Source organism: Saimiri boliviensis, chromosome 2 (assembly GCF_048565385.1).
Source record: "Saimiri boliviensis isolate mSaiBol1 chromosome 2, mSaiBol1.pri, whole genome shotgun sequence".
NCBI classification, from domain to species: Eukaryota; Metazoa; Chordata; class Mammalia; order Primates; family Cebidae; genus Saimiri; species Saimiri boliviensis.
Genome location: NC_133450.1, coordinates 25,757,461 through 25,781,548, shown reverse-complemented (window position 1 = coordinate 25,781,548; position 24,088 = coordinate 25,757,461). Strand labels below are relative to the sequence as shown.

Sequence of the window (24,088 nt, the reverse complement as noted above, 5' to 3'; positions counted from 1 at the left end):
GCCATATTTTCGTTAAGTCCAGGATCCTATGGTTCTTCATGCCCTTCTGCCAGCCTTTTGTCTTGCCGGTGGTTTGGGGTGATTATACTAAGGTGCTCACCACTTCACCCTTAGTCCACAAGCTGAAGTGGGATGCTTCCTGTTTGTTGGGATCCAATGTGTAGGGTCATGCCCAAACCCTCTAATCGGCTGGTGTGTCTGGACTGTTCCATATCCACTTCCCACAGATGAAGGGCCTCAGCCCACGGTGGCCCCATTCACTGACCCCGGGAAGGTTGGGATCCACCACTTTGTTGGTTTGCTCACCTAGAGAATACAGATTTGTCGAGCAACAGATATTCTCTTACCCATGTGCCACTGTATGGCAGGAGGGGTTGGAGAGGGTATAGAGAATGTTAAAGCTGTGCCCCTCCCTCCAAAGCTAAACAGGCAGAACTGTGCACAGAGGGAATAATTAGGGAACAATTAAGTCCTCAGCTGTGGGGCTGATGGATGGGAAGTTCAGGGGAAGTTCAGAGGAGGGTTCCTGGTGGTGGAGGTTGTGGGCTTTGAACTGGTCCTTGAAGGATGAGCAACATTTGAAGAGGGGAATTCTGAGGACATACAGGGTTGGCATTTGGTGGTGAGTGATGACCACAGGTAGTTCAATGCTCAGAGAGCAGACGAACCGGCCTGGAGTGGCAGGGAGCTTTGGTTGGATGGCGGGTGTATTGGTTTGCTAGGGCTGGCCCCAGACCTGTGGCTTCAACAACAAATGTATTGTCTCATTGTTTTGGAGGCCAGAGGTCTGAGATCAAGGTGCCAGCAGGGTGGGTCCCTTCTGAGGTTTCAAGGGAGGATCTGTTCCAGGCCTTGGCCCTAGCCAGATTGCTGGCAATCTCAGGTGTTCCTTGGTTTGGAGATGCATCTCCCGATCTGTGCCTTCATCTTCACACAGTATTCTCTATGTGGGTGGTTGGTCTGTGTCCAAATTTCTCCTTTTTATAAGGACACAGTCATATTGGACTATGATTGTGCTACTCCAGTATGACCTCATCTTAAATAATTATTAATACATCTTCAATGAGCTCATTTCCAAATAAGGTCACAGTCTAGCTTGGGGTTAGGACTTCAACATATGAATATTTGGGGGACACAGTTCAACCCACAACAGATGGGTGCCTTAGGTCTTCTGTGGTTGTAAGGATCTTAACTCCAACTTGAACTAGCCAAGGCAAAAAAGGAGCTGTGTTACATTGTAGATAGGGTTGGGCTAGAGTTGGGCCTTGGGGCGCTCTTCTGGGACTCTTTTATCTCTCCCGGCAGCTTCTCTCTGTGGGTCGGCTTCATTCACAGCTGTTTCCCTCCATGACCAGCTGCCGTTGGCAGCTTTTAGCCTCACCTCTTCTCAGCTTCACACCTAAGAGGACCTGACCCTGCTCCCCAGTTTCAGGACTCCAATTGATGTACCCTAAGTCAGATGTTATAGTGGGTTACATAGTGTCTGCTCCACCCTGCCCCACTTTTCTTTGAAAATTACCCAGCCTCAGGTATTTCTTTTTTCTTTTCTTTTTTTTTTTTTGAGATGGAATTTTGCTCTTGTCGCCCAGGCTGGAGTGCAATGGCGCCATCTCAGCTCACTGCAATCTCCGTCTCCGGGTTCATGCGAGTCTCCTTCCTCAGCCTCCCGAGTAGCTGGGACTACAGGTGTGTGTGCCACCACGCCCAGCTAATTTTTATATTTTAAGTAGAGATGGGGTTTCACCACGTTGGCCAGGCTGGTCTTGATCTCTTGACCTCGTGATCGCCTGCCTTGGCCTCCCAAAGTGCTAGGATTACAGGTGTGAGCTGCTGTGCCTGGTCCTCAGGTATTTCTTTATAGCAACGTAAGAATGGACCAACACAGATGGGTTAAAGGCAGACAAGATGGTTGATATTAGTGTTGGTGGATACTAACATATGGTTGTGTTTATTTGGTATTTGTTACGTAGTGCACATTGGCTGGATATGTTAAAGATATTGTTTGTAATATTTTTTTTTTGAGACGGAGTTTTGTTTTTGTTGCCCAGGCTGGAGTGCAATGGCCTGATCTTGGCTCACCACAACCTCCACCTTCCGGGGTTCAAGCGATTCTCCTGCCTCAGCCTCCCGAGTAACTAGGATTACAGGCATGCGCCACCACACCCAGCTAATTGTGTATTTTTAGTAGAGATGGGATTTCTTCATGTTGGTCAGGCTGGTTTTGAACTCCTGACCTCAGGTGACAGTGCCCGCCTGGGCCTCCCAAAGTGCTGGGATTACAGATGTGAGCCACCACACCCAGCTTCTAATCTTTTTGATAACTCTGCAAGGCTGGTAGATTACCATTCTGGTTTTCCATCTGAGGAGGCAGAGACCCCAAGAAGGTGAGTAACAGCCACGTTTCCATAGCTAGTAAGAAGCAGAACAAGGATTTGAGCTCTGATGATGAAATCTCTTGCTATGCAGCTTCCTCCTGCTATGCAGCTTCGAGCCCTGCAGAAGGGCTGCTTTCTGGGGGACAGTAAAGAGCACCAGAGGCATTGGTCCTTGGTGTGGCAAGTCTTCGCGTATCTTCTTAGACCCCTGGTCTTAGAAGTGAAGTCAAATCAGCTAAGAGTGTGCATGTGTTCTTGTATGTGCACAAGCCCTCAAGACTTATAAAGAGGCATATTATTCATTCATACACCAACTTCCTAACTTTTTTTTTCCTATCTTGATTAAGTTATGACTTTTTTTTTTGAGACAGAATCTTGCTCTGTCACCTAGGCTGGAATGCAGTGTTGTGATCTCTGTTCACTGTAACTTCTGCCTCCCTGGTTCAAGCAATTATCCCACCTCAGCCTCCCACGTAGCTGGGATTACAGGCACATGCCACCATGCCCAGCAGATTTTTGTGTTTTTTTTAGTGACAGGACTTCCCCTTGTTGGCCAGGCTGGTCTCAATCTCCTGGCCTTGGGCGATCTGCCTGCTTCCCAAAGTACTGGGATTACAGATGCGAGCTACCATGTCTGGCCCTGACTTCTTTAACTGACAGCTGCTCCTGGGGGCTGATACTGCCTGAGACTTGGAAGTCCCAGGAAGTCCCAGGCACAGACACAGATCCTGGCGGTCATGCAGGAGCTAGAAGGGGGAGATCTGAGGGGAACAGGTGGCGCACTGGCAGGGCTAGGCCAGCATCATCTCATACAAGCCTCACAACTGCCCTGTGAGGGGAAGTACTGTTTTTATCGTTCCTATTTCATAGAGGTGCAAACTGAGGCTAGACATGTTAGGTCTTGTGCCTGAGTCAGTCAGAGAGTGTGAGCCGAGTCAGGGCTGGCTTCAGAACCCAGGCTTCTAATCCCGGTGTTCCATGGCTCTTTGCCAATGGTCCTGTGCTTTTCACAAAGGTTTCTCATCCTAGCAGCTTACGCCTTCCATTAGCGTTCCCAAGCGGGAGGCAGGGCAGACATGAGGAACCCTTGCAGGTCAAGGAACTAAATATTTAGCATTTCCTCCATCCTGGGCATGAATTAGATGTTTTCAAACACATGGTCTCATCTAGTCCTTAGAACAGCTCAATGAGATTGGCATCCCTTGTCCATTAAGTCCAGACATAGAAACTGAGACTCAGAGACGTTAAGTAACTTCCTCAGGGTCACACAGCAGGACCATGGCTGAGCCAGGAACGGAGCCTGAGTGTCTCCCAACTCCAGAGACACACACGATTCAGTTACACAGGCTGCTTCTAGGAGGTGAGTGACCCTGGAGAACTGTCTGCGAAGCTGGGCGGGGCCAGTACATTTCCTTTGACCCCACATCTTGCCTTCTGCTCCAGGCTGGACTCTGACCTGTGTTCCTCAAAAGCCAACCATAAGATGGCCAAGGAGGAGTGGGGTGTTAGGCTTTTCTCTGTCTCACCCCTGGAAAAGGTCCTACCCCTCTGTGCTCTCAGGCAGGAGGCTGGTCTTGGGGGAGAGTGGGGTTGCCCTCTTGCTCTCCCACCTGCCCCCTTAGAGCTGGATCTTCTCACTCTGCTGCCCCCAGTTCCCCACTATCTACTCCTTTTTTTTTTTTTTTTTTGAGATGGAGTTTCGCTCTACAGTGCTGCGATCTCAGCTCATTGCAACCGCCACCTCCCAGGTTCAAACAGTTCTCCTGCCCCAGCCTCCTGAGTAGCTGGGATTACAGGTGCCTGCCACTGTGCCCGGCTAATTTTTGTATTTTTAGTAGAGATAGTATTTTATCATGTTGGCCAGGCTGGTCTTGAACTCCTGACCTCAGGTGATCTGCTGGCCTTGACCTCCCAAGTGCTGGGATTATAGGTGTGGGCCACTGTGCCTGGCCTCCCCACTGCTTTTAAAAAATGTTTAATTTTAATTTTAATAGTTTTTTTTTTTGAGATGGAGTTTCGCTCTTGTTACCCAGGCTGGAGTGCAATGGCGCGATCTCGGCTCACCGCAACCTCCGCCTCCTGGGTTCAGGCAATTCTCCTGCCTCAACCTCCTGAGTAGCTGAGATTACAGGCATGCGCCACCATGCCCAGCTAATGTTTTGTATTTTTAGTAGAGACGGGGTTTCACCATGTTGACCAGGGTGGTCTTGATCTCTTGACCTCATGATCCACCTGCCTCAGACTCCCAAAGTGCTAGGATTACAGGCTTGAGCCACCGCGCCCAGCTAATTTTAATGGTTTTTAGGGTACAGGTGGCTTTTGGTTACATGGGTAAGTTCTTTAGTGGTGATTCTGAGATTTAGTGCACCTGTAGCCTGAGCAGGGTACACTGTAACCAATAGGTAGTCTCTTATCCCTCATCCCCTCCCCACCGCTTTCTACCTGCTGCTGCTGCTTGGCAGCAGAGGGAGCCGAGCCTTCTATGTCTAGCTGATTTATGTTCACTGTTAAAACAATAATGTTTAATCTGGAAAGGGCTAATCAATTTTTTATGCTGATTATGAATAGGCCAGCTGTGCCTGCTTCTTTATTCATGGAGCTTCAGAAACAAGCCCATTTCCCAGGCCAGCCCTCCTTGGTGATTTATGCCATGGGAGGCCCTGTTCGAGGGGAGCTCATCAGTGGCCTTGCCTGTGCCACTTTAGAAGGGAAGCCTTGGCAGCTGCTGGCAGGTACATGAGTGCGTGCATGCGTGTGTGTGTGTGCGCGTGTGCGTGTGCGTGCGTGTCTCCAACCAGGCAGTGTAGCCTGACCCCAGCTGGAGAACTGGACTTGAGTGTGTACTTGTGTTTGAATGTGTGCACTTGTGTGTGTGTGGAGGTTGGCTGGGATGATGCTGGGTGATATGCTTTCGCTGTGTCCCCACCCGAATCTCATCTTGAATTACAGCTCCCCCATCCCGTTCTTGTGATAGTGAGTGAGTTCCCACGTGATCTGATGGTTTTATAAGGGGCTTCCCCCTTCACTGGGCACTCATTCTTCTCCGTCCTGCTGCCATGTGAAGACAGAAGTGTTTGCTTCCGCTTCTGCCATGGTTGTAAGTTCTCTGAGGCCTCCCCAGCCACGCAGAACTGTAAGTCAATTAAACCTGTTTTCTTTATAAATTCTCCAGCCTCAGGTATGTCTTTATTAGCAGTATGAGAGCAGACTAATACACTGGGCTACTATTAGGATGGAGGGTAGGAGTTACAAGATCATGGCATTAGAAAGGCTAACCAGAATTATTACTCTTCTTTTACAAGTGAGGATAAGACCCAAGGTGAGGTGACTTTACTGAGGTCCCACAGCTGGGTGGCAGCCGAGGTGGGACTGTGGGACTAGACTGCCCCCTCCCCCATACCCTTACTGAGAGTGCAGAATTCTTTCCACGGTGGTACAAATGGGACAAGAGGGTTGGAAGAAGGAACTGCACAGGCTGCTTTGCCTGAGTTCTCTTCATTCATCACCCTGATACCTCTGAGGAGCCTGCATTTTAGGTACAGAAAGAGTTACAGACTTAACTTTGAAAGAGGTCAGCACAAGAAGAGAGACAGTTATCCGAGGTTTGGGCTACAGCATTTGGGCATTCTTGGAATCCACAAATAGGGTTGTAGGAGGGGTGGATGGTGCTTTCTGGAGGACGGGAGAGGTGAGCAGGACTTCAGTGTGGTCCAGCGGAGAATGTACAGAAAGGCATGGAGAAGGCCTTTGCGGCAGGACTGAGGATGTCCTTTATGGTGTCACCTGAGGGTGGGGTCTGAGTCTTGAGGCCAGACAAGGGAGGCTTGTGCCTCCCAGGCTGGGGTGGGACAGGGGCTGGGCCTGGATGGCTTGGATGTCCACAGGCCGGGGCTACTGTGTGTGGACTCTGTGTGGCCCCTCTCCGTGCTGGGATTTCACCAATCATTTTTGTATTCGTTGTTTGACTTTTCAGGTATTTATTGCACTTCTGTGTGATGGCTCCAGGGGTTATGTGGGTGAAGAAGCTACCATCAGGGGACTATGATCTATTTATAGGAGAGTAGCAGCTGTAAAATGTGTGAGGAGAAAAATAAAGCTTTAGTAACACCTGTGATAAAGTGCCCTAGACTTTTCCTCATGGCATTTGCGTGACTGCAGTGAGGTTGTGGAATTCAAGGATGCCAGAGGATGGTTAAGGGATGGGTGGATGGAACAGAGAGAACAAGAACACAGAGACCTCAGGGTGGGAAAGAGTTTGGGTCTGTCCAGGGACAGGAGGGGCTTAGTGGCAGCAGGGTAGACTGAGACCCTGAACTGGAGAGCTGAGCTGGGTGTGCTGAGGGGGTCTGAGGCTGGGTTGGGGAACATGAGTGGAACTCACTGGAAGTCCAGTTACGGGGCTGTTGTGGTCATCCAGGCCAGAGGGGATGGGGGCTTGGACATAGGGAGGTGGAGAGGAGAGGACTGACATATTTGCAGACAGAAACCACAGGACCCAAGGATAGGTTACATGGAGGGAGTGGAGGAGGAGAGGGTGCCACCTTCATCTCCCCAGTGCTGGCATGGACAGTGGGGGGTGTCAGCAGGTCATCCTGCTGGCCGTTGGGGAAGGAATTTTCTACAACACTGGAATTTGCATAATTTCCCCCTCTTTACTCTGGGTAGGAGGGGATTGGTTGTGGTCAGAACGCTGGCACTGAGCAATGTGGGCTTCAGCATCGAGAGGCTGAACAGCCTATGGCTCCTGGTTTCTAGATATTCAAAAAAAAATTCCTCAGCACCCGGATCTAATGAGAGCTCTGTGGTGTGAGTGTGTTTCCCTGTCCCCAGGTTTGTGGATGGAGAGACTGTTATTTCAACAGTTGGAGCTGCTCCTGCATGTCAGCCGTGAAGTCCTCATGGCGATGAGAGTCCGGCCCAGGCCCCGCTGCTGGGTGTGAATTAAGGACTGTTGCCTGCGTGTGAAGCGGCAGAGGAAACTGGGCTCCTCGGGAAGAGGGGAGGATGTCGCTTCAACTGAGCAGGGCTTAGTGTGTCGCCCTGGTGCTGGGAAGGAATGACATCGAGGAGGCAGCCTGGGAGGGAAACAGGGGCTGGTTTCAGGTGTCCTCACCTGGCACGGCAGAACTAGGAAGCTGTGATGTTCCCCTTTCCGGTCTCACATCTTGGGGTTCACACTTGGCCTGTGTTCCCCTCGTCTCATTCCCCAGCTTTCCAGCCCCACCGCTACCCTGGGAAATACAGCAAAAGACTAAAAACGGACTTCCACTCAGCGCATGACACTAGTGCTCCAATCACTGGTCCATTAAGTTTGTAAAGGGCCTCTACGAGGCTCTATTGGCTGCTGTCACAAATTACCACACATCACGTGGCTTCAGTCAACACACATTTTTTTGGTCTTATCATCCTGCAGGCCAGCAGGCTGCAAATGAAGGTGGTGACTGGACTATATTCCTCCTAGAGGATCTCGGGGAGATTCCCTTTTCCTGCCTTTTCCGGCTTCTAGAAGCCACCTGCGTCCCTTGGCTGTGGCCCCTCCCTTCATCTTTACAGCCAGCAGTGTGGCATCCTCCACTTGCTCCCGTCCTTTTCCACCCTGTCACCTCTGCAACTGTCATTACGTCTCTTTCTCTAATTCCGGCCCTCCTACCTCCCTCTTGTAAGGATTCTTGGGTTGATACTGGGCCTGGTTCATAATCCAGGTTCCTCTTTCTATCCCAGAAGGCTTGCCTTTGGCACACCCACAGAGAATCTTTTGCCACATAAGTTGAACATCTTTGGAGGCCTCATTTTCTGCCCACGACAGGGCCAGGTCATAAATGTTTCGGATGTTGCAGGCCATACCATCTCTCTGTCACAACTGCTGCCCTCTGTTGTGGTGGCACAAGCGCAGCCATAGTCAACATGTCGGTGAATGGGCATGTGCCCCAGTAAATCACAGCTCTACCATGGCAGAGAGGGATGGGTTGCTGACCCCAGTGCTGGTTTTCTTAATCACTGCTCTGCTTGCTGGGCTGAGACAGTAGAGTATGTTGACTACCACCCCCACAAATTCCCCAAGTCGTGGGCTTTGTCTCCCCAGTAGATCCATGGGGCCTGGGTTTATCTGCCTTTAAAATTCCTGGGCACTGCTGGTATCATATGCCAAGTGAATCCGGAAAGCTTCTTACTGGGTGCAACCTCCTTACATGTACGAAGAACTTTGGGGCTGGACACAGTGGCTCATGCCTGTAATCCCAGCACTTTGTGAGGCTGAGGTGGGCAGATCACCTGAGGTCAGGAGTTTGAAACCAGCCTGGCCAACATGGTGAAACCCCATCTCTACTAAAAATACAAAAATTAGCTGGGTGTGGTGGTGGACACCTGTAGTCCCAGCTACTTGAGAGGCTGAGGCAAGAGAATTGCTTGACCCTTGGAGGTGGAGGCTGCAGTGAGCCAAGATCATGCCACTGCACTCCATCCTGGGCAACATGGTGAGGCTTTGTCCCAAAAACAAACAAAAACCCAAAGGGCTTTGGTATTCACTTGCTTTGGCTCTGAGGCAAGCAGCATAGCTTAGGCTCATTTGCTGTGTGGCATTTTGCTATCTCCTGAGACCTGTCCTGACATCTGTCCTGATAGCAAATGGAGCTGCTGTAAGCGAAGGGTGCTGTGCTTTGTGGATGTAGGAGGAACTGAGGGTTGTTGGAAAAGGCCTTTGGAGTTTTGTGAGGGGGAACCTGTCAGGTTTTACAATTGATGGCCCTCATCAGAAATGAATGCGAGCCTTTGTGGCCAGGTGTTCACCTCAGTGGCAGGATCTGTGGATGGGGATCCCTTCCCATGGGGGAAATGGTGAAACCAAGTCTGGGAAGGTGCTGGCCTTTGTATTTCTGGCTCTCTCCTGTCTCTGTATCTCATTCCTTTTATTCATGGTTCACATATGCTGTTCCCTTTGCTTGGAAGACTTTTCCAATGAAAAATCTTCTGGGTTCAAATGATTCTCCTGCCTCAGCCTTCTGGGTTCAAATGATTCTCTTGCCTCAGCCTCCCAAATAGCTGGGACTACAGGTGTGTGCCACCATGCCTGGTTAAGTTTTTATTTGTTTTGAAGAGATGGGGTCTCATTATGTTGCGTAGGCTGGTTTTGAACTCCTGGCCTCAAGCGATTTTCCTGTCTTGGCCTTCCAAAGTGCTGGGATTACAGGTGTTGAGACACTGTACCTGGCCAGCTTCTTCCTTTCTTCAGTTGGTTAACTGGCTTCTCAGCCTTCAGACCTCTGCTCTTTATCATCTCCTAAGAGAAGCTCTCCCTGCTCTCCCTGACCAGGTTCAGTCCCTGAGCATAGGTTCTTATGGTGCCGGCTGTCTCTTCATCGCATTTGTCAGAGTTGGCCATTTTACTTTTATTTGTAATTATGTGGGGTTTTGTTTGTTTTGAGACAGAATCTCCCTCTATCACCCAGGCTGGAGTGCAGTGGTACAGTCTGACTCACTGCAGTCTCCGCCTCCGGGGTTCAAGTGATTCTTCTGCCTCAGCCTCCTGAATAGCTGGGACTACAGATGTGCACCACCATGCCTGGCTGATTTTTGTATTTTTGGTAGGGACGGGGTTTCACCGTATTGGTCAGCCTGATCTCTAACACCTGACCTCGTGATCTGCCTGCTTCGGCCTCCCAAAGTGCTGGGATTACAGAGCAAGCCACCGCACCTGGCCTATGTGATTGGTTTCTGTCTTTTTCCCTTGACTTTTCAGTTCCAGCAGCAAATCCAGAGGGTGGTGGCTATACTCACTTTGGACTCACTCCTCAAATGCCCAGTGACTAGCACAGTGCCCTGCACGTATTAGTCACTCAGTAAACATTTGTTGGATAGTAAATAAATGACCTTTAGTGAATATATTCTCCTCTATAACATGTAGGCAATAATATCTCCTCTAACCTCAAGAGAGCCTTGAGAATTACATACGAGCACTTTGAAGGCACCAGACCATACCCAGATATAAGGAACTACCCATGGTTGAGCATTCAGACCGTGCAGGGCAAAGATGTCCTGACATTCCCTAGTATGGACCTAAGCTCAAATTCAAGGAGGAGGTGATGGGTTCTCATATGGGCAGGCCTGGAGAGGTGGGTGCAGGGCCCGGCTTGCCTGGGTCTAATCTCCTGGTACCACCTCTCTCAGCTGTGATGTGGCACAAGTACTTGGACTCTGGCACTCAAGCTTGGCTCATTTCCTCAGTACCCAGATCACTCAGGGGTTAGCTGCCTGGGCTGGGTCCTGGCCCTGGGGGTCTCTGGCTTCATACTGCACTCTGTCCAGAACCCCTGGTCTCTTTCACCTCAGAGATCTCTGTCACAGGCAGGGACATAGATATGTCACCCTGTGAGGCTATAGGAGTTATTAAGATGGGAAACGCTGAAAGATTAGATTTATGATAGCCAACGGTGGATTATGAAGAATAATTTATCAAATGTCAGTGCCCGTGGCCTACAATTTACAGAAGGTTTGCTTAAACCGAGGAGATCTGATTGGACTGTCCCCTCCCCCACCACTAATGAATGACAGTTGTAATGGATGGCTTCCCAGGCTGGCCAGCCACACTGGGTGTTTATCTGCTTTTTATTAATCATTATTATCACAACATTTCCATAGAGTCCCTTCATCCACAGCTCTCAAGATACCCAGCACCCGGGAGGCTCCCTCAGCTACCCCAAAGGAACTGTAGCCACTTCTGGGAAGTGTTTCAGATTCCCTGGATCAGCTGGAGGGCCCAAAGTTCCCTCTCCCAGAAGAGGACAGGGAAAATCCAACCTCAGCTCCATCCATTAGGAAATACTTACCGAGCACCATCAGGTGTCAGGTGCTTTTGAGGCAGTGCTGAGCAGGAGTCTAAGTCTAGAAGAGGGAGATTAAGCAAATATAAGTGGAGGTAAATGTGTAACCGTGGTGACTGCTCTCAAGGAAGGTGCATGAATCCCGAGAATGTGTGCAGGGGAGACTTCTCTGAGGAGGTGACGGTTCAGCTGTGATTGGAAGAGTGAGTGGGGGAAGGGAGCCTGTTGGTCAGAGGAGACAGTATGTGCAAAGGCCCCACGGTGCACGCAGGGAGTGTGCTGGTGGCTGAATGAGGTCCTGTGTTTGAAGCAGAGGGCAGAGGGTGGGGCAGGAAAGGTAAGCTGGGTCAGACCCCATGGGTCGTGTTGAGGATTTTGGTGGTGAAGTGACTTATGCAGAGAGAAGTGACACGATCAGCCTATGTTTGGGAAACTCACCCTAGCTGCATGCGGAGGCTGGATTGGAAGAGATAGGGTCGGCTGGTGAGGAGATCACTGCAGTCTCTGGGGAAATGAGGGTGGTGGCTTACATTAATTGACAGAACCAGACTGAGCGGCCGGAACTGCTGACTCTGTGCCCAGCACTCTTCATTGCAGCACTCTGTCCGCCCTCATAACTGGAGGCATCACGTGAGCCGCCCACTACTACTGCAGTTATTGGGGGCTACTATCGGCTCTATTCTACACCTTTTATGTCTGTGGTTTCATACGACCCTATGAGGTCAATATTAAAATAACCATTTTACAGATAAGGAAACTGAGATACAGTAGATTTAAGCCTGGGCAGATAGCCCTAGAGCTTGCACTGGAATCACCAAGCCTTATAGCCTCTCAGGCTGGACTGTTCTGATGAGCTGTTGCGCGTGTCTCAGAGAGTCGGCACACAGCCGTCCTGGAGTATGGGTGCCCCTGGCTCCTTGCTTCCCTACCTGTCAGCCGCTGGTCACCATCTTGAGGGAGGAAAGAAGCCTGGTCTGGTCTGTGATGCCCTTGGCAGAGCTAGGTGGGCGATGTCCTTGTGCCAGGAAGCCCTTCAGCAATTGGCAAGCATTGCGCCAGCCTCAGTGCAGGAACAGCTTTGTAATATCTGGGGTTGGCCCTTGGCAAGAGGGCCTCAGGTTCTGCTGCTGGCTCCTTCATTTTCTTTTAGCTTGGCAACAGCAATAGCTAATGGCTCTGCAGAACCAATAGTTTGATCTTTTGGAACCCCAGAAAGAACACAAACTCCATGGAAGAGAAGGTCGGCATGTCCTTGAGCTGTTATTGCCATTATTATTTTTATTATAATAAATTGCTCTGAGTGGGAAGCTGGTGGTGAGGGTATTCCCACCTTAGGCAGGGCAGCTGTTGAGTGGGGCGGAGGCCCAGACGAGGAGTGAGGAGGGAGAGAGACCCCTGATGCCTGTTCTCCCCTCTGGCACATCAAAGGTCTCCTCTTCTTACCTTGCTGGACACGTCTTTCAGGACTGGAGGAAGCAGCAATGTGCAGGGTGCACTGTCACCAGCAGGCCCTGCTGAAATACAAGTGTGTTTTTCTGAGAGGCTGTTGCCTTTGGAGGTCTCATGGCCAGAGACTGTGTTAAGTACACTGTATGTAATTAACATGGTTTCTGTCATATGATGGTCCTGTAGTAAATATGTGTTGACTGATTGGCTTAGGCTAAGGAAATAGCAAATTGGTTTCCTTTCCTATATGAATTCTGGTCAATTTGTAGTGGCTACCTGGAGCACTGTGTCAAGATACCAAGGCATCATCTGGACTCATCAGGAATAGATTAGTGATGTCTGGCATGGGTGTGCTTGGGGTGTATTAGCTATTGCCACATGACAAATCACCCACATCCCACCTCCAAAACTTAGTGACTTAAATCAGCAAACATTTGTTATCTTACAGTTTCTGTGGGTCAGGAATTTGGGAGTGACTTACTGGATGGCTCTGGCTGAGTCTCTTATGAGGTTGCAGTCCTATGGAGGCCTGGCGGGGGCCGGAGGATTGTTTCCAAGACAGCTCACTGTTGTCAGGAGGCCTCGGTTCCTTACCACATGGACCTTTCTGCAGGCTGCACGAGTGTCACCGTGACATGGCAGCTCCCTTCTCCCAGAGCAAGCAATCCGAGGGTGAGTGAGAGGCTCGTCACAGGGCCTTTAGGACTTAGTCTTGGAAGTCACACACTGTCGCTTCTTCTATGTGTTCTTTGTTGGAAGTGAGTCGTTAATTCCATCCAGCTCACACTCAAGGGAGGGGGGTGCCCCCTCTTACAAAGAGAAGTATTTAAAAATTTATGGACATATTTTATTTAGTTAAATTATTATTATTATCATTTTTGAGATGGAGTTTTGCTCTTGTTGCCCAGGCTGGAGTGCACGATCTTGGCTCACTGCAGCCTCCGCCTCCTGGGTTTAAGCAATTCTCTTGCCTCAGCCTCCCAAGCAGCTAGGATTACAGACCTGTACCACCATGCTCAGCTAATTTTGTATTTTTTAGTATAGATGGGGTTTCTCCATGTTGGTCAGGCTGGGTTTGAACTCCTGACTTCAGGTGATCTGCCTGCCTCGGCCTCCAAAAGTACTGGGATTACAGGCGTGAGCCACTGGGCCCAGCCAATTAATTAATTTTTTTTCTTGACTGTTATGAACAGATAATTAATTTTTAACATCCAGTTGGTACCAAAAAGGCTCTGTTAACACCCATCAGGGCATGTCATTTCTATGCTTAGGATACTCCAGTGGTTTCTCACACTTTTCCCCCTATTAGCTAATAACTAATTAATTGTAGAGACAGGATCTTGCTGTGTTGCCCAGGCTGGTCTTGAACTCCTAGCCTCAAGCAGTCCTCCTGCTTCAGCCTTCCAAAGTGCTGGGATTACAGGCATCAGCCTCCATACCCGACCATTGTGAACATAATTTAAAACTACCATGAGGAAATGAATGTGCATGTGCCACTAAGTTGCTGTCACCCTCAGGTGTCACCTTGGAAGATACAGGAATAATCCTGAAGAGATGGGTCACAAATCAGACCTGTTTAAAGGGGATGTTCGGGAACTGCAGCAAAAGCAGGTATTGGCTGATAGAGCAATGATAAAATATAGGGGTATCTGAGGCAGGTCCCTGGAAAGTGGTGTAGGGAGAGCCCGATGGTTCCAAACAGAGGCGTTTGAGAGGTGGTGGTGGGTTTTCTGCCCAAAGCAGCTATCAGAGTTTTGCAGAGTCCGAGGTAGCTAGAGTTATTGTGTCTGCCTTAGGCTGGGGGTGGGAAAGGTGGCTGAAACTCTCTCCAACCACTTCCATTAGTGCTGACGGAGACCTGTTTCTCTCCTCACCAGGCACCAGTGGATGGCAGCTGGTGCCCCGCCAGGAAGGGGGTGGGCCAGTTCAGGACTGCAGGAGCCAGATGTTGTTTGCTTCTGATGCCATGGTAACCTGCCCTGAGTTGGTTCTGCCCCAGGTGCCCTAAGAGGGAACTGCTTGGTCTTGGCATCTAGGCCTGGGCTTGCCTGCTTTGAGGCAGGCTTCCGTCTGCATCTGGAGCCAGGCAATTTGGGGTTTGTGAGATGCATTATTGATATGGTGATGTAGTTTCTAAAACCAAAATCGGCCTGACGTGACCGAGTATGGGAACAACAGGCTGGAATATTTGAAAGTGAGCCATCTTGGAAGAATTCAGCCGTTCCCATCCTGTGACTGGGGAGCCCCTCCCCTGAGGGGCCTGAGGCTGGCCACCCTGCAGCATCTGGAGGGGGTGTTTAAGACATTCCAAGCAAAACTCCCCAGGAGGCGTAGCGTGGTTTCTCAGGAAGATCCTGCCTTCCAGTCACCTTATTTTGGTCTTGGCCAGTGCTTGGATGCTCAATGTGGCCGTTGGGAAACATTGTCCAGTATCCTGGCTTCAGGGGACCTTGCAGGGCTGTTTCTGGACAGTCTCTTACTTTGCCTTATGACTCCAGTATGATGTTGCTTGTTCTCCTAATTTCCAGGCTCATGAAGCCAGACTGCTAAGGACTTAACTGCTCCAGATTTGCCAAGCCTCTAGGGGATGACACATTTTTTCTTACCCCTAGTGCTTTTTTGCTCATAAAACGACAAACACCTCTCCGCTTCACTTGTGCGCACACACACACACACACACATACACACACACGCACATACACACACACAGAGAAAGAAACCAAATGATCAAAAGCCAGAGAAACTCTTTTTCTGATTGTTTTTCCTTTTCCAGACAGGGACATCGATATATTTGAATCATGGGCTGACGGTAATTAAAAAGCACGTAACTAGTCATATGAAAATGCAGTTGTTTTACTTAACTGATTCTGCCGCTAGACCCAGAGTGGGGAGGTAAAAAGATGGGGAAAGAAAGCCTTAGAAAGGGAGGCAAATTTCTGTGAGTGACTGGAGGCAGCTGAGGGCCCTGCTTGAATCTAATTGCTGCAAATGCTGCAGTTTGTTTCTGGTAATGGTTTTCTGCTGAAAGGGCTGGGGGACGAGGCCTGATTGGAGGGGGGTGGCGTTTGTTTCAGCTGCATGGGGGGTATAATTCTGCTTTCGGGACAGGGTCTATTTTTCCTTACCATCTATCAGCATAAAGTACTTCCACTGAACACTTTGAATCAAGGTTCCATTTAGAGCTACTTTATTCATATTTAATTACAGGCTGCAGCACCAATCTTTAATTACCTTTTTTATAAGCCAGCTAGGAACATCCACTAGCAATCAATTATCATGTGTGTGTATGTGTGTGTGCTCGCTTAAGCACAGGAGGGTGTGGGCGTGTGACTTGCTTCCTGATAGAGAAGGGAAAGATGGCTGCAGGGACACTGGGGAGGTGGTGGCGTGGGGTGTCTGTGTGACAGGTTCCTAGTACCCAGTGAGGGGTGCATCCTCATTCCCCATGCCTGTCTTTGCTTCTGCTGCTGGAATTGGAGATGTGGGCAAGTCCTCACAGCTGGGCCTTGTTCAGAGTGCTAAGTTGGGCACTGGGCTTGGGTGGTATCCTGGGGCCCCCTTGACTCCTCTGGTGGGGATGGGGAATTGGTGGGAGGCCTCCTTCGTGTCCTTTGGGGATGTGGATGTGGTGGACCAGGCTTCCTCTCGCCCTGGAGATTAGGATCTGCTCGCCTCAGCTCTTTCCTTCCCTTACCTCCCTGTGGGGTGCTCTTGGCAGCTGTTCTTGCTACACAGCCCTAGTGATGCCATGTCACTCTTCAGTTGCAATGACTCTGCAGTGCCCCTGCAAGGACACTGGCTTAAAGACTGGTTGTCCTTCTCAGACAATGAACAGATGTTCCTGGAAGTCAGGCAGAGGCTTGGGGTAGGGAGTGAGGTCAGATGATCCTCAAGCCCCTTTAGGTGGGAAGATTGGTCATTTTAGCTGCCTGGGAGATGAGGGTGTGCATTCACAGCTCTGCTCCAGAACACCCTCTGCTTGGTGGTGCTCCTTCGGGAACTCCGGAGGGCTTGCAAAGGGACTTGGTATTGATCATCTTTATGTAACAGCTGGGGGCACTGCCAAGGCGCTACCTTCCCTTCCATTCCTGGGTCCCTGTCCCAGCAAGGGGGTGGGAAGGGGATGGAACTCACACTTACTTGGTCTCTTGCAGGTGCTGGGCACCATGTCTGTTTCTTTCACTTATTCCTCCTGGGACCTGAGAACACTTTATCTATTAGAGCCCCTTCAGTTGTGTGTGGCAGAAAACTGAAACCAACCTAAGCAGGAAAAGGAATCGTAGGGTGGGCACTCAGGCATGGCTGGATCAAGAGGCTCAAACACTGTGGCCCTGATTCACTCCCTCTGTCTCTCGGCTCAGCTGTATTCTTTGCTGCTACTACATGACCCTCAGCAGTTCCACTCCAGGCTTCTAATTTTATGTTCAAGTTCAACTGAGAAAAACATCTCTTCTGTATCAGATAAAAGTGAAATGATTGATTCTGATTGGACCAGTTGAGTTACCTGTACATCTCTGAACTAATAATGCATGTGGCCAGAGATATTCAGGGTTCTGATTGGCCAGGCCAGGGCCTCACACCTGCCTTGGAGGAACAGGTATGCTTTCTTTATTTTGAAAAGTTCCACGTTTGAGGTCTTTGGATTCATAGGAATATGGGAACAGGAAGGTCTAGTCACTTCAAAGGAAAGAAAGAGTTGATTCAATTCTCTCATGGAGAGAATAGTGGATTCAGTCATTTGACACATTTGTTTGGTACCAACTAGCTCCAGCCCTGTTCTAGCAGGGAATTCAGCAGTGAACAGAACAGACAAAAATTCCTACCCACTTGCAGCTGAGGTCCTGATGGGGTTTATAGGGATGATGGTCCCATTTTTTCCCCATGCCAAATAACCATTTGACCCAGCAATCCCATTACTGGGTATATACCCAAAGAATTATAAACTGTTCTGTTATAAAGACACATGCACACGTATGTTCATTGCGGCACTGTTTACAAAGACCTGGAACCAACCCAAATGTCCATTAACAATAGACTGGATAAAGAAAACGTGGCACATATACACCATGGAATACTACGCAGCCATAAAAAATGATGAGTTTGTGTCCTTCATAGGGACATGGATGAATCTGGAAACCATCATTCTCAGCAAATTGACACAAAAACAGAAAATCAAACACCTCATGTTCTCACTCATAGGCGGCTGTTGAATAATTAGAACACGTGGGCACAGGGAGGGGAGCATCACACACTGCGGTCAGTTGTGGGGGGACTAGGGGAGGGACAGGGGGGTGGAGAGGGTGGGGAGCGATAACATGGGAAAAAATACCAGATATAGGTGATGGGGAGAGGAAGGCAGCAAACCACATTGCCATGTATGTACCTATGCAACAATCCTGCATGATCTGCACAGGTACCCCAGAACCTAAAGTACAATTAAAAAAATAATAATAAAGGGTTCTTGTGCTGAGAAACTCAGGATGATTTGGTAGATGATAAGGGAAGAATTTTGCCATTGGGAGCCTAGAACTCATGAAGGAGGAGAAAAGAAAAGTGTCTTTAGGGGAGCAGGGAGAACCAGCCACTGGGGGTGATACAAATAATAATAATGGAAAAAACCAGGACGAAGGGGGCCAGGGAAGCCAGTCCCATACCCATCTCTCCTGACAGGGACGCACAGGCCTTTCCCCATGTGGTCTGGGCCTTTGGTCTGGGCAGGATGTTGATAAATGGGATGGAGTTTAGTGAAAGCGACAAAAATGATGACAGGGCTGGAGAGAGTGATTTATGAGATGAGATTAGGAAAGTGATGGTGTAGCCTAACAAATGGCGTGGTCTGGTGGCTGTGGGTCATGTGACATCTGAAGTCCAAGGAGAGGGGCGGAGGGACAGGGCAGAGTGGCTGCTGCAGTAGTGGGGACAGAGGGAGGGAGGGCTGCACAGACTGAATAGACTTCAAAGCATGAGGACCTGGGAGGGTGGGCCAGGAGAACAGGCGTCTGTACATGCTTGTGCACGTGTATGTGCGCGTGTCTGGACTTTCCAGGATTCTGAAGCTGTACAGAGGCTTTAAATAAATGAAGAGGGCTGGGCATGGTGGCTCACGCCTGTAATCCCAGCACTTTGAGAGGCCGAGGTGAGCAGATCACCTGAGGCCAGGAGTTTGAGACCAGCCTGACCAACATGGAGAAACTCTGTCTCTACTAAAAATACAACATGGTGGCACATGCCTGTAACCTCAGCTACTCTGGACGCTGAGGCAGGAGAATTGTTTGAACCCAGGAGGTGGAGGTTGTGGTGAGCCGAGATCACAGCGTTGTACTCCAGCCTGGGCAACAAGTGCAAAACTCCATTTTTTTTTTTTTTTTTTTAAAGAAAAAGAACGAAATGGAGAGGGCTAGGATTTTAGCCTTGTCCAATCTTGGAAAAGACCCTTAGGGACCTTTTTCCCAGTTGGCTGAATATTTAGATCTAGACCGTGTAGATGCAGCCATTCAAGTCAGGGAATTTTATTTCCTTCAGGAAAATTGGTATGGTATTTCTAAGAAGAAAGGAAAAAAGAAGGAGTAAGGAGCATATTTTCTACTTCATGGAGAGAGAAAATGAGGCACAGAAAGAGCAGGGGGCTTTGCCCAGGGCCACCTTCTTCTTCTTCTTCTTTTTTTTTTTTTTTGTGAGACAGAGTTTTGCTCTTGTCACCCAGGCTGGAGTGCAATGGCACGATCTTGGCTCACTGCAACCTCCACCTCCTGGGTTCAAGCAATTCTCCTGCCTCAGCCTTCCAAGTAGCTGGGATTACAGGTGCCTGCCACTATGCTTGGCTAATTTTTGTATTTTTAGTAGAGATGGGATTTTACCACTTTGGCCAGGCTGGTCTTGAACTCAGGTGATCCACCAGACTCGGCCTCCCAAAGTGTTGGAATTACAGGCGTGAGCCACTGTTCTCCACTGCCCAGGGCTCCCTTTGAGTGGCATTGCAGGTGATGACCTAAAGCAAAGCTCTGGCTTGCAGCCCTGGGGTCTCTGCTGGAGTGGCCAGTCTGGGAGTGGACTTGGTGACCCATGTTGAGACTGTTGTTTGGCACATGCCTGTAATCCCAGCTACTCAGGAGACTAAGGCAGGAGAATTGCTTAAACCTGGGAGGCGGAGTGCCACTGCACTCCAGCCTGGTCGACAGAGCGGGACTCTGTCTCAACACACACACACACACACACACACACACACTCACAAATCTGTCCTGTAGGCACTAGGCAGCCCTGACTCTGGCCCGTCTTCCTGGCTCCCTCTTGCTGAACTGGGTCACCTTTTTAATTGCTCTGTTCTCTCTCCACTCCCAACAGATCCATGATTTGTTCCAGAGCTTTGATGAGACCCCTCTGGGGACTGCCTCCCTGGCCCAGGTCCACAAGGCAGTTCTGCATGATGGGCGGACGGTGGCCGTGAAGGTCCAGCACCCAAAGGTGCGGGCTCAGAGCTCGAAGGACATTCTCCTGATGGAGGTGAGAGCCCTTCCTTTCTCCTTCCTGAGTCCTGGGATCCAGGCCGCCTAGGTGGAACCAGTTCAGGCTGGTGGGTGGAGTCTGGCCCTTTGAGCAGCAGAGTGGAAGAGGATTTCTGAGATCATGACAGAGGAGTTGTTATGACAGCTCCGTGACCACGAAACCCCATGACAGTGTGGGTCAGATCTTGATTTGTCTCTTGGAAATGCATGTGATGGTCTCAAAACACAAGGGGCCAAGGGGACCACAGGGGAGGGATGTCATAGAAATGAGCTGAACCAAAGGTGTGTTTCTAGAGGGTAGACAAAATTACATCTTAATTTGTTAAATTGCAGCTAAAGGGAGCATGTGCACTCTCTTTAGTTACAATTTAACAAAGGGATATAAAACTGACATACAGATCACATAGAAATATCTATGCAGGTTGCAGGTTTGTTCTCTGGTACTTGTTTAGAATGAACAAATTCACCTGTCTGAATGGTCCTAGGAAAAGCCTTAGTGGACTTTTCTAGCTGTGTGCTTCTGAGTAAGGGCAGACGAAGCTGAGCATCCCCTGCTTGAGGCAGTAGCCATCACCTCCCCCGGAGGAGGTCAGCAATCTGTTTAACCTGTCAGTATGTCCCTTTCCTTTCTTGAGACAGAGTCTTGCTCTTGTCACCCAGGCTGGAGTGCAGCAGTGCGATCTCCACTCTCTGTAACCCCCACTTCCCAGGTTAAAGCAATTTTTCTGCCTCAGCCTCCTGAGTAGCTGGGATTACAGGTGCCCACTACCATGCCTGGCTAATTTTTGTATTTCTAGTAGAGATGGGGTTTTGCCATATTGGCCAGGCTAGTCTCGAACTCCTGACCTCACGTGATCCGCACGCCTCGACCTCTCAAAGTGCTGGAATTACAGGCATGAGCCACCGTGTGCAGCCTTCCTTCCTTTTCTTGTTTCCCTTCCTTTGCTCCCTTCCTCACTCTGTACTCTTAGTTTGGTATTTCAACTCACTTTAACCAAACCTGATGCATACATTGAGGGTCTTCTGCACCCTGTGCTAGGTGGGTACTGGGTACATGAGAATGAGTGAGCTCCATCTTCATCTTGGGGCACTCTCCATTTAGTGGAGAAAGGTGTGTAAACAGCCATAGTGTGTTTGCGGGGTGCCATGTAGCACTGTGCCTGGATGGATGGGGTACCAAAGGGGCTGCAACGATGGTGACTCTTGAGATAGCCAGGCAGGAGAGGGACAGTCCAGCAGGTGTAAAGGCCTGACTCCTAGAGGATGGAGTGTATTTGGATGACTTCAGCTTGTTCAGATGGTATGAGCTCGAAGTGGAGATGAGGCTGGGAAGGTAGTTAGGACAGAATGCGGGGGTTTGGATTCCAGGAGAAGGCATAGAGCGGTATGCGTGGTCAACACTCACTACGTATCTGTGGATCTGAGCAGATCTGATTTTTTTCCTATAGTCAGTGGGGAACCATTTAAGAATTTTAATCAGGGGACTGTCAGGATCAGATGTGCATTAGAAATAAAAATCTTTTGGAAGTCTGGAGGATGTATCGGAAGGCAGAGTGACTGTAGCCAGGAGACTAATTGAGGGGTTGCTGCTTTGGTCTGAGAGAGAAATAGTGATTTGAAGTGAGGCAGTGTAATGGGGGTTAGGGAGATGGATGGGTTCAAGGGGAGGAATCATCAGGACTTTGTGACCAGTTTTACACATGGGGTGGAGGTGACAACTGGTACGAATGAGGAGACAAACGTCTGGGGTTTCTGACTTAAGTGATTACGTTTGAGTATGTTTAACTATATACAGTAGTTTCCCCTTATCTGTGAAGATACATTCCAAGACCCCCAGTGGATCCCTGTATCCTTAGATAGTGCCCAACCCTATATACACTCTTTTTGTCTTATACACATTGATATGGTTTGACTGTGTCTCCACCCAAATCTCATCTTGAATTGTAGCCCCCATAAGCCCCATGTGTTGTGGGAGGGACCTGGTGGGAGGTAATTGAATCACAGGGGCAGGTCTTTCCCATGCTGTTCTCGTGATAGTGTATAAGTCTCATGAGATCTGATGGTTTTATAAAAGAGCAGTCCCCCTGCAAAGGCTCTCTTGCCTGCTGCCATGTAAGATGTGTCTTGTTTATTCTTGGCCTTCTGCCATGATCATGAGGCCTCTCCAGCCATGTGGAACTGTGAGTTCGTTAAACCTCTTGCTTTTATAAATTACCCAGTCTTGGATATGTCTTTATTAGCAGCATGAGAACAGACTAATACACATATAAACTTATGATAAAGTTAATTATAAATTATGCATAGTAGGAGACTAACAAATATAATAAAATAGAATAATTATAACATATACTATAATAAGAGTGAGGTGAATTTGGTTTCTTTCTTAAAATATCTTATTGTATTGTACTCACCTATTTTCAGGACTCAGCTGACCTTGGATAACTAAAACCTTGGAAAGCAAAGCTACAGAGAAGGGGGACAACTGTCTATCAGTTAGGGTATAGTTGGGGAAAAAGAACTTGCTCTACGTATTTCAAACAGAAAACGGAGTATACAAATGATGTAATTGCTGAAAAGCCAAATGGGATGGAGAGACACTTACCAATAGCAGGAAGCCAATGCCACCCTCAAGTTGGAGGGACAAAGAGAATATGTGGTTCTTTAGAGCCCAGGAGCTGGCACCACCAGGTAGAAGCTGAGACTGTGGTGAATCTGTTCGTTGGGGGCCAGATCAGACTTAGGGCCCATCACTTGGGAGTGGGAGCTGCAGTTGCTATTTGAGGCAGAAGAGTTTCCGTCTCTTGTTCCCGCAGTGTGCCAGTATCCCTCAGTGTTGCCTCCGGGCAAAACCTAGCTGGCAGTAAGTTGGCAGGCGCCTGGGAAATGGAAGTTCTTATGAAAATAAGGGGACTGAGATGCGTCTCAGAGCAAAGTGAACTGGTCAGTGCAGCAACCACGTGGGGTGAGATAGTGCTCTTGGCAGTTTTGGATAGGGATATATCCCTGTTGGTCTGGAGTCCAGGCTGGAATACAAATTCAGCATTTATGAGCAAAGATACTCATGATAGCTGAATCAGAGGTAGTAGTTGAGATCACTCAGAGAAGGTATGTAGAGTTAAAAACAACAACAACAACAACAACAGAAGAAGAAGAAGAAAGAAGGCAAGGAAAAAATTGTGCAAAACATTGTTTGTTGGAGGGTGAGCCCAAGAGAGTAAGTTCATGAATGAGACTAAGAAAGCATGGTCAGAGAGACTGGAGGAGAACCAGGATTGAGCAGTGCTCCCATATTCAGTGGAGAAAAGTTAAAGATGAAAGCACTATGTCAGTTATCTAATGCTGCATAATGAGTCACCTCAAAACACAGTGCCTTAAAACAGCAGTCGTGTGTTTTGCTCATGAATTCACAGTTTGGCCAGGGCTTGGTAGAGAAACTCATCTGTTTTACGCAGCAGTAGCTGGAGTAGCTTGGCTGGGGGCTGGAGTGGCTCATTCCCTGGCTGGCAAGTTGGTGCTAGCCGTTGTCTGGGAGCTTAACTGGAGCTGTGGGCCAGGGCCTTAGTTCCTCACCATATCAGCCTCTACATGGCTGTTTGGTCTTCCTCACAGCATGGCGGCTGGTTCTAACAGCAAGTGACCCAAGAGAATAAGGCTGAAAGTACATCACAGTTTTATGATTCAGCCTTGGAAGCCACATAGGATTACCTCTTACTTACTCTCTTGGATGAATCAGTCACAAAGGCCCCCTTAGTTAAGTTCAGTGTTGGGGAAATAGACTCTACCTCCTAATGGGAGAGTGGCAAGTTCTCCACGCGTATAAGAATGGGAGGTACTGTTGCAGCCCCTTTTCTGAAAATAGAGTCTGCCAGAATTCTTCAACGTTATCAAATGGGGGATCAAATCAGTAAAGCACTGGAAAGGGTATTTTGGATTTGGCGATTTAGGGTGG

The 24,088-nt window shown here is 49.0% G+C and overlaps 1 protein-coding gene across 5 annotated transcripts in view; it reads left to right on the top strand.

Annotated features, from left to right (window-relative positions):
* Positions 1 to 24,088, top strand: part of ADCK1 (aarF domain containing kinase 1) — a 152,261-nt gene that overhangs the window by 81,049 nt on the left and 47,124 nt on the right. For all 5 annotated transcript variants that reach the window (XM_039469307.2, XM_003924608.3, XM_074392937.1 and 2 more), the window contains one exon: positions 19,979 to 20,137. In XM_039469307.2, coding sequence (XP_039325241.1) covers positions 19,979 to 20,137 — 159 coding nt within the window. The remainder of the gene's footprint in view (positions 1 to 19,978; positions 20,138 to 24,088) is intronic.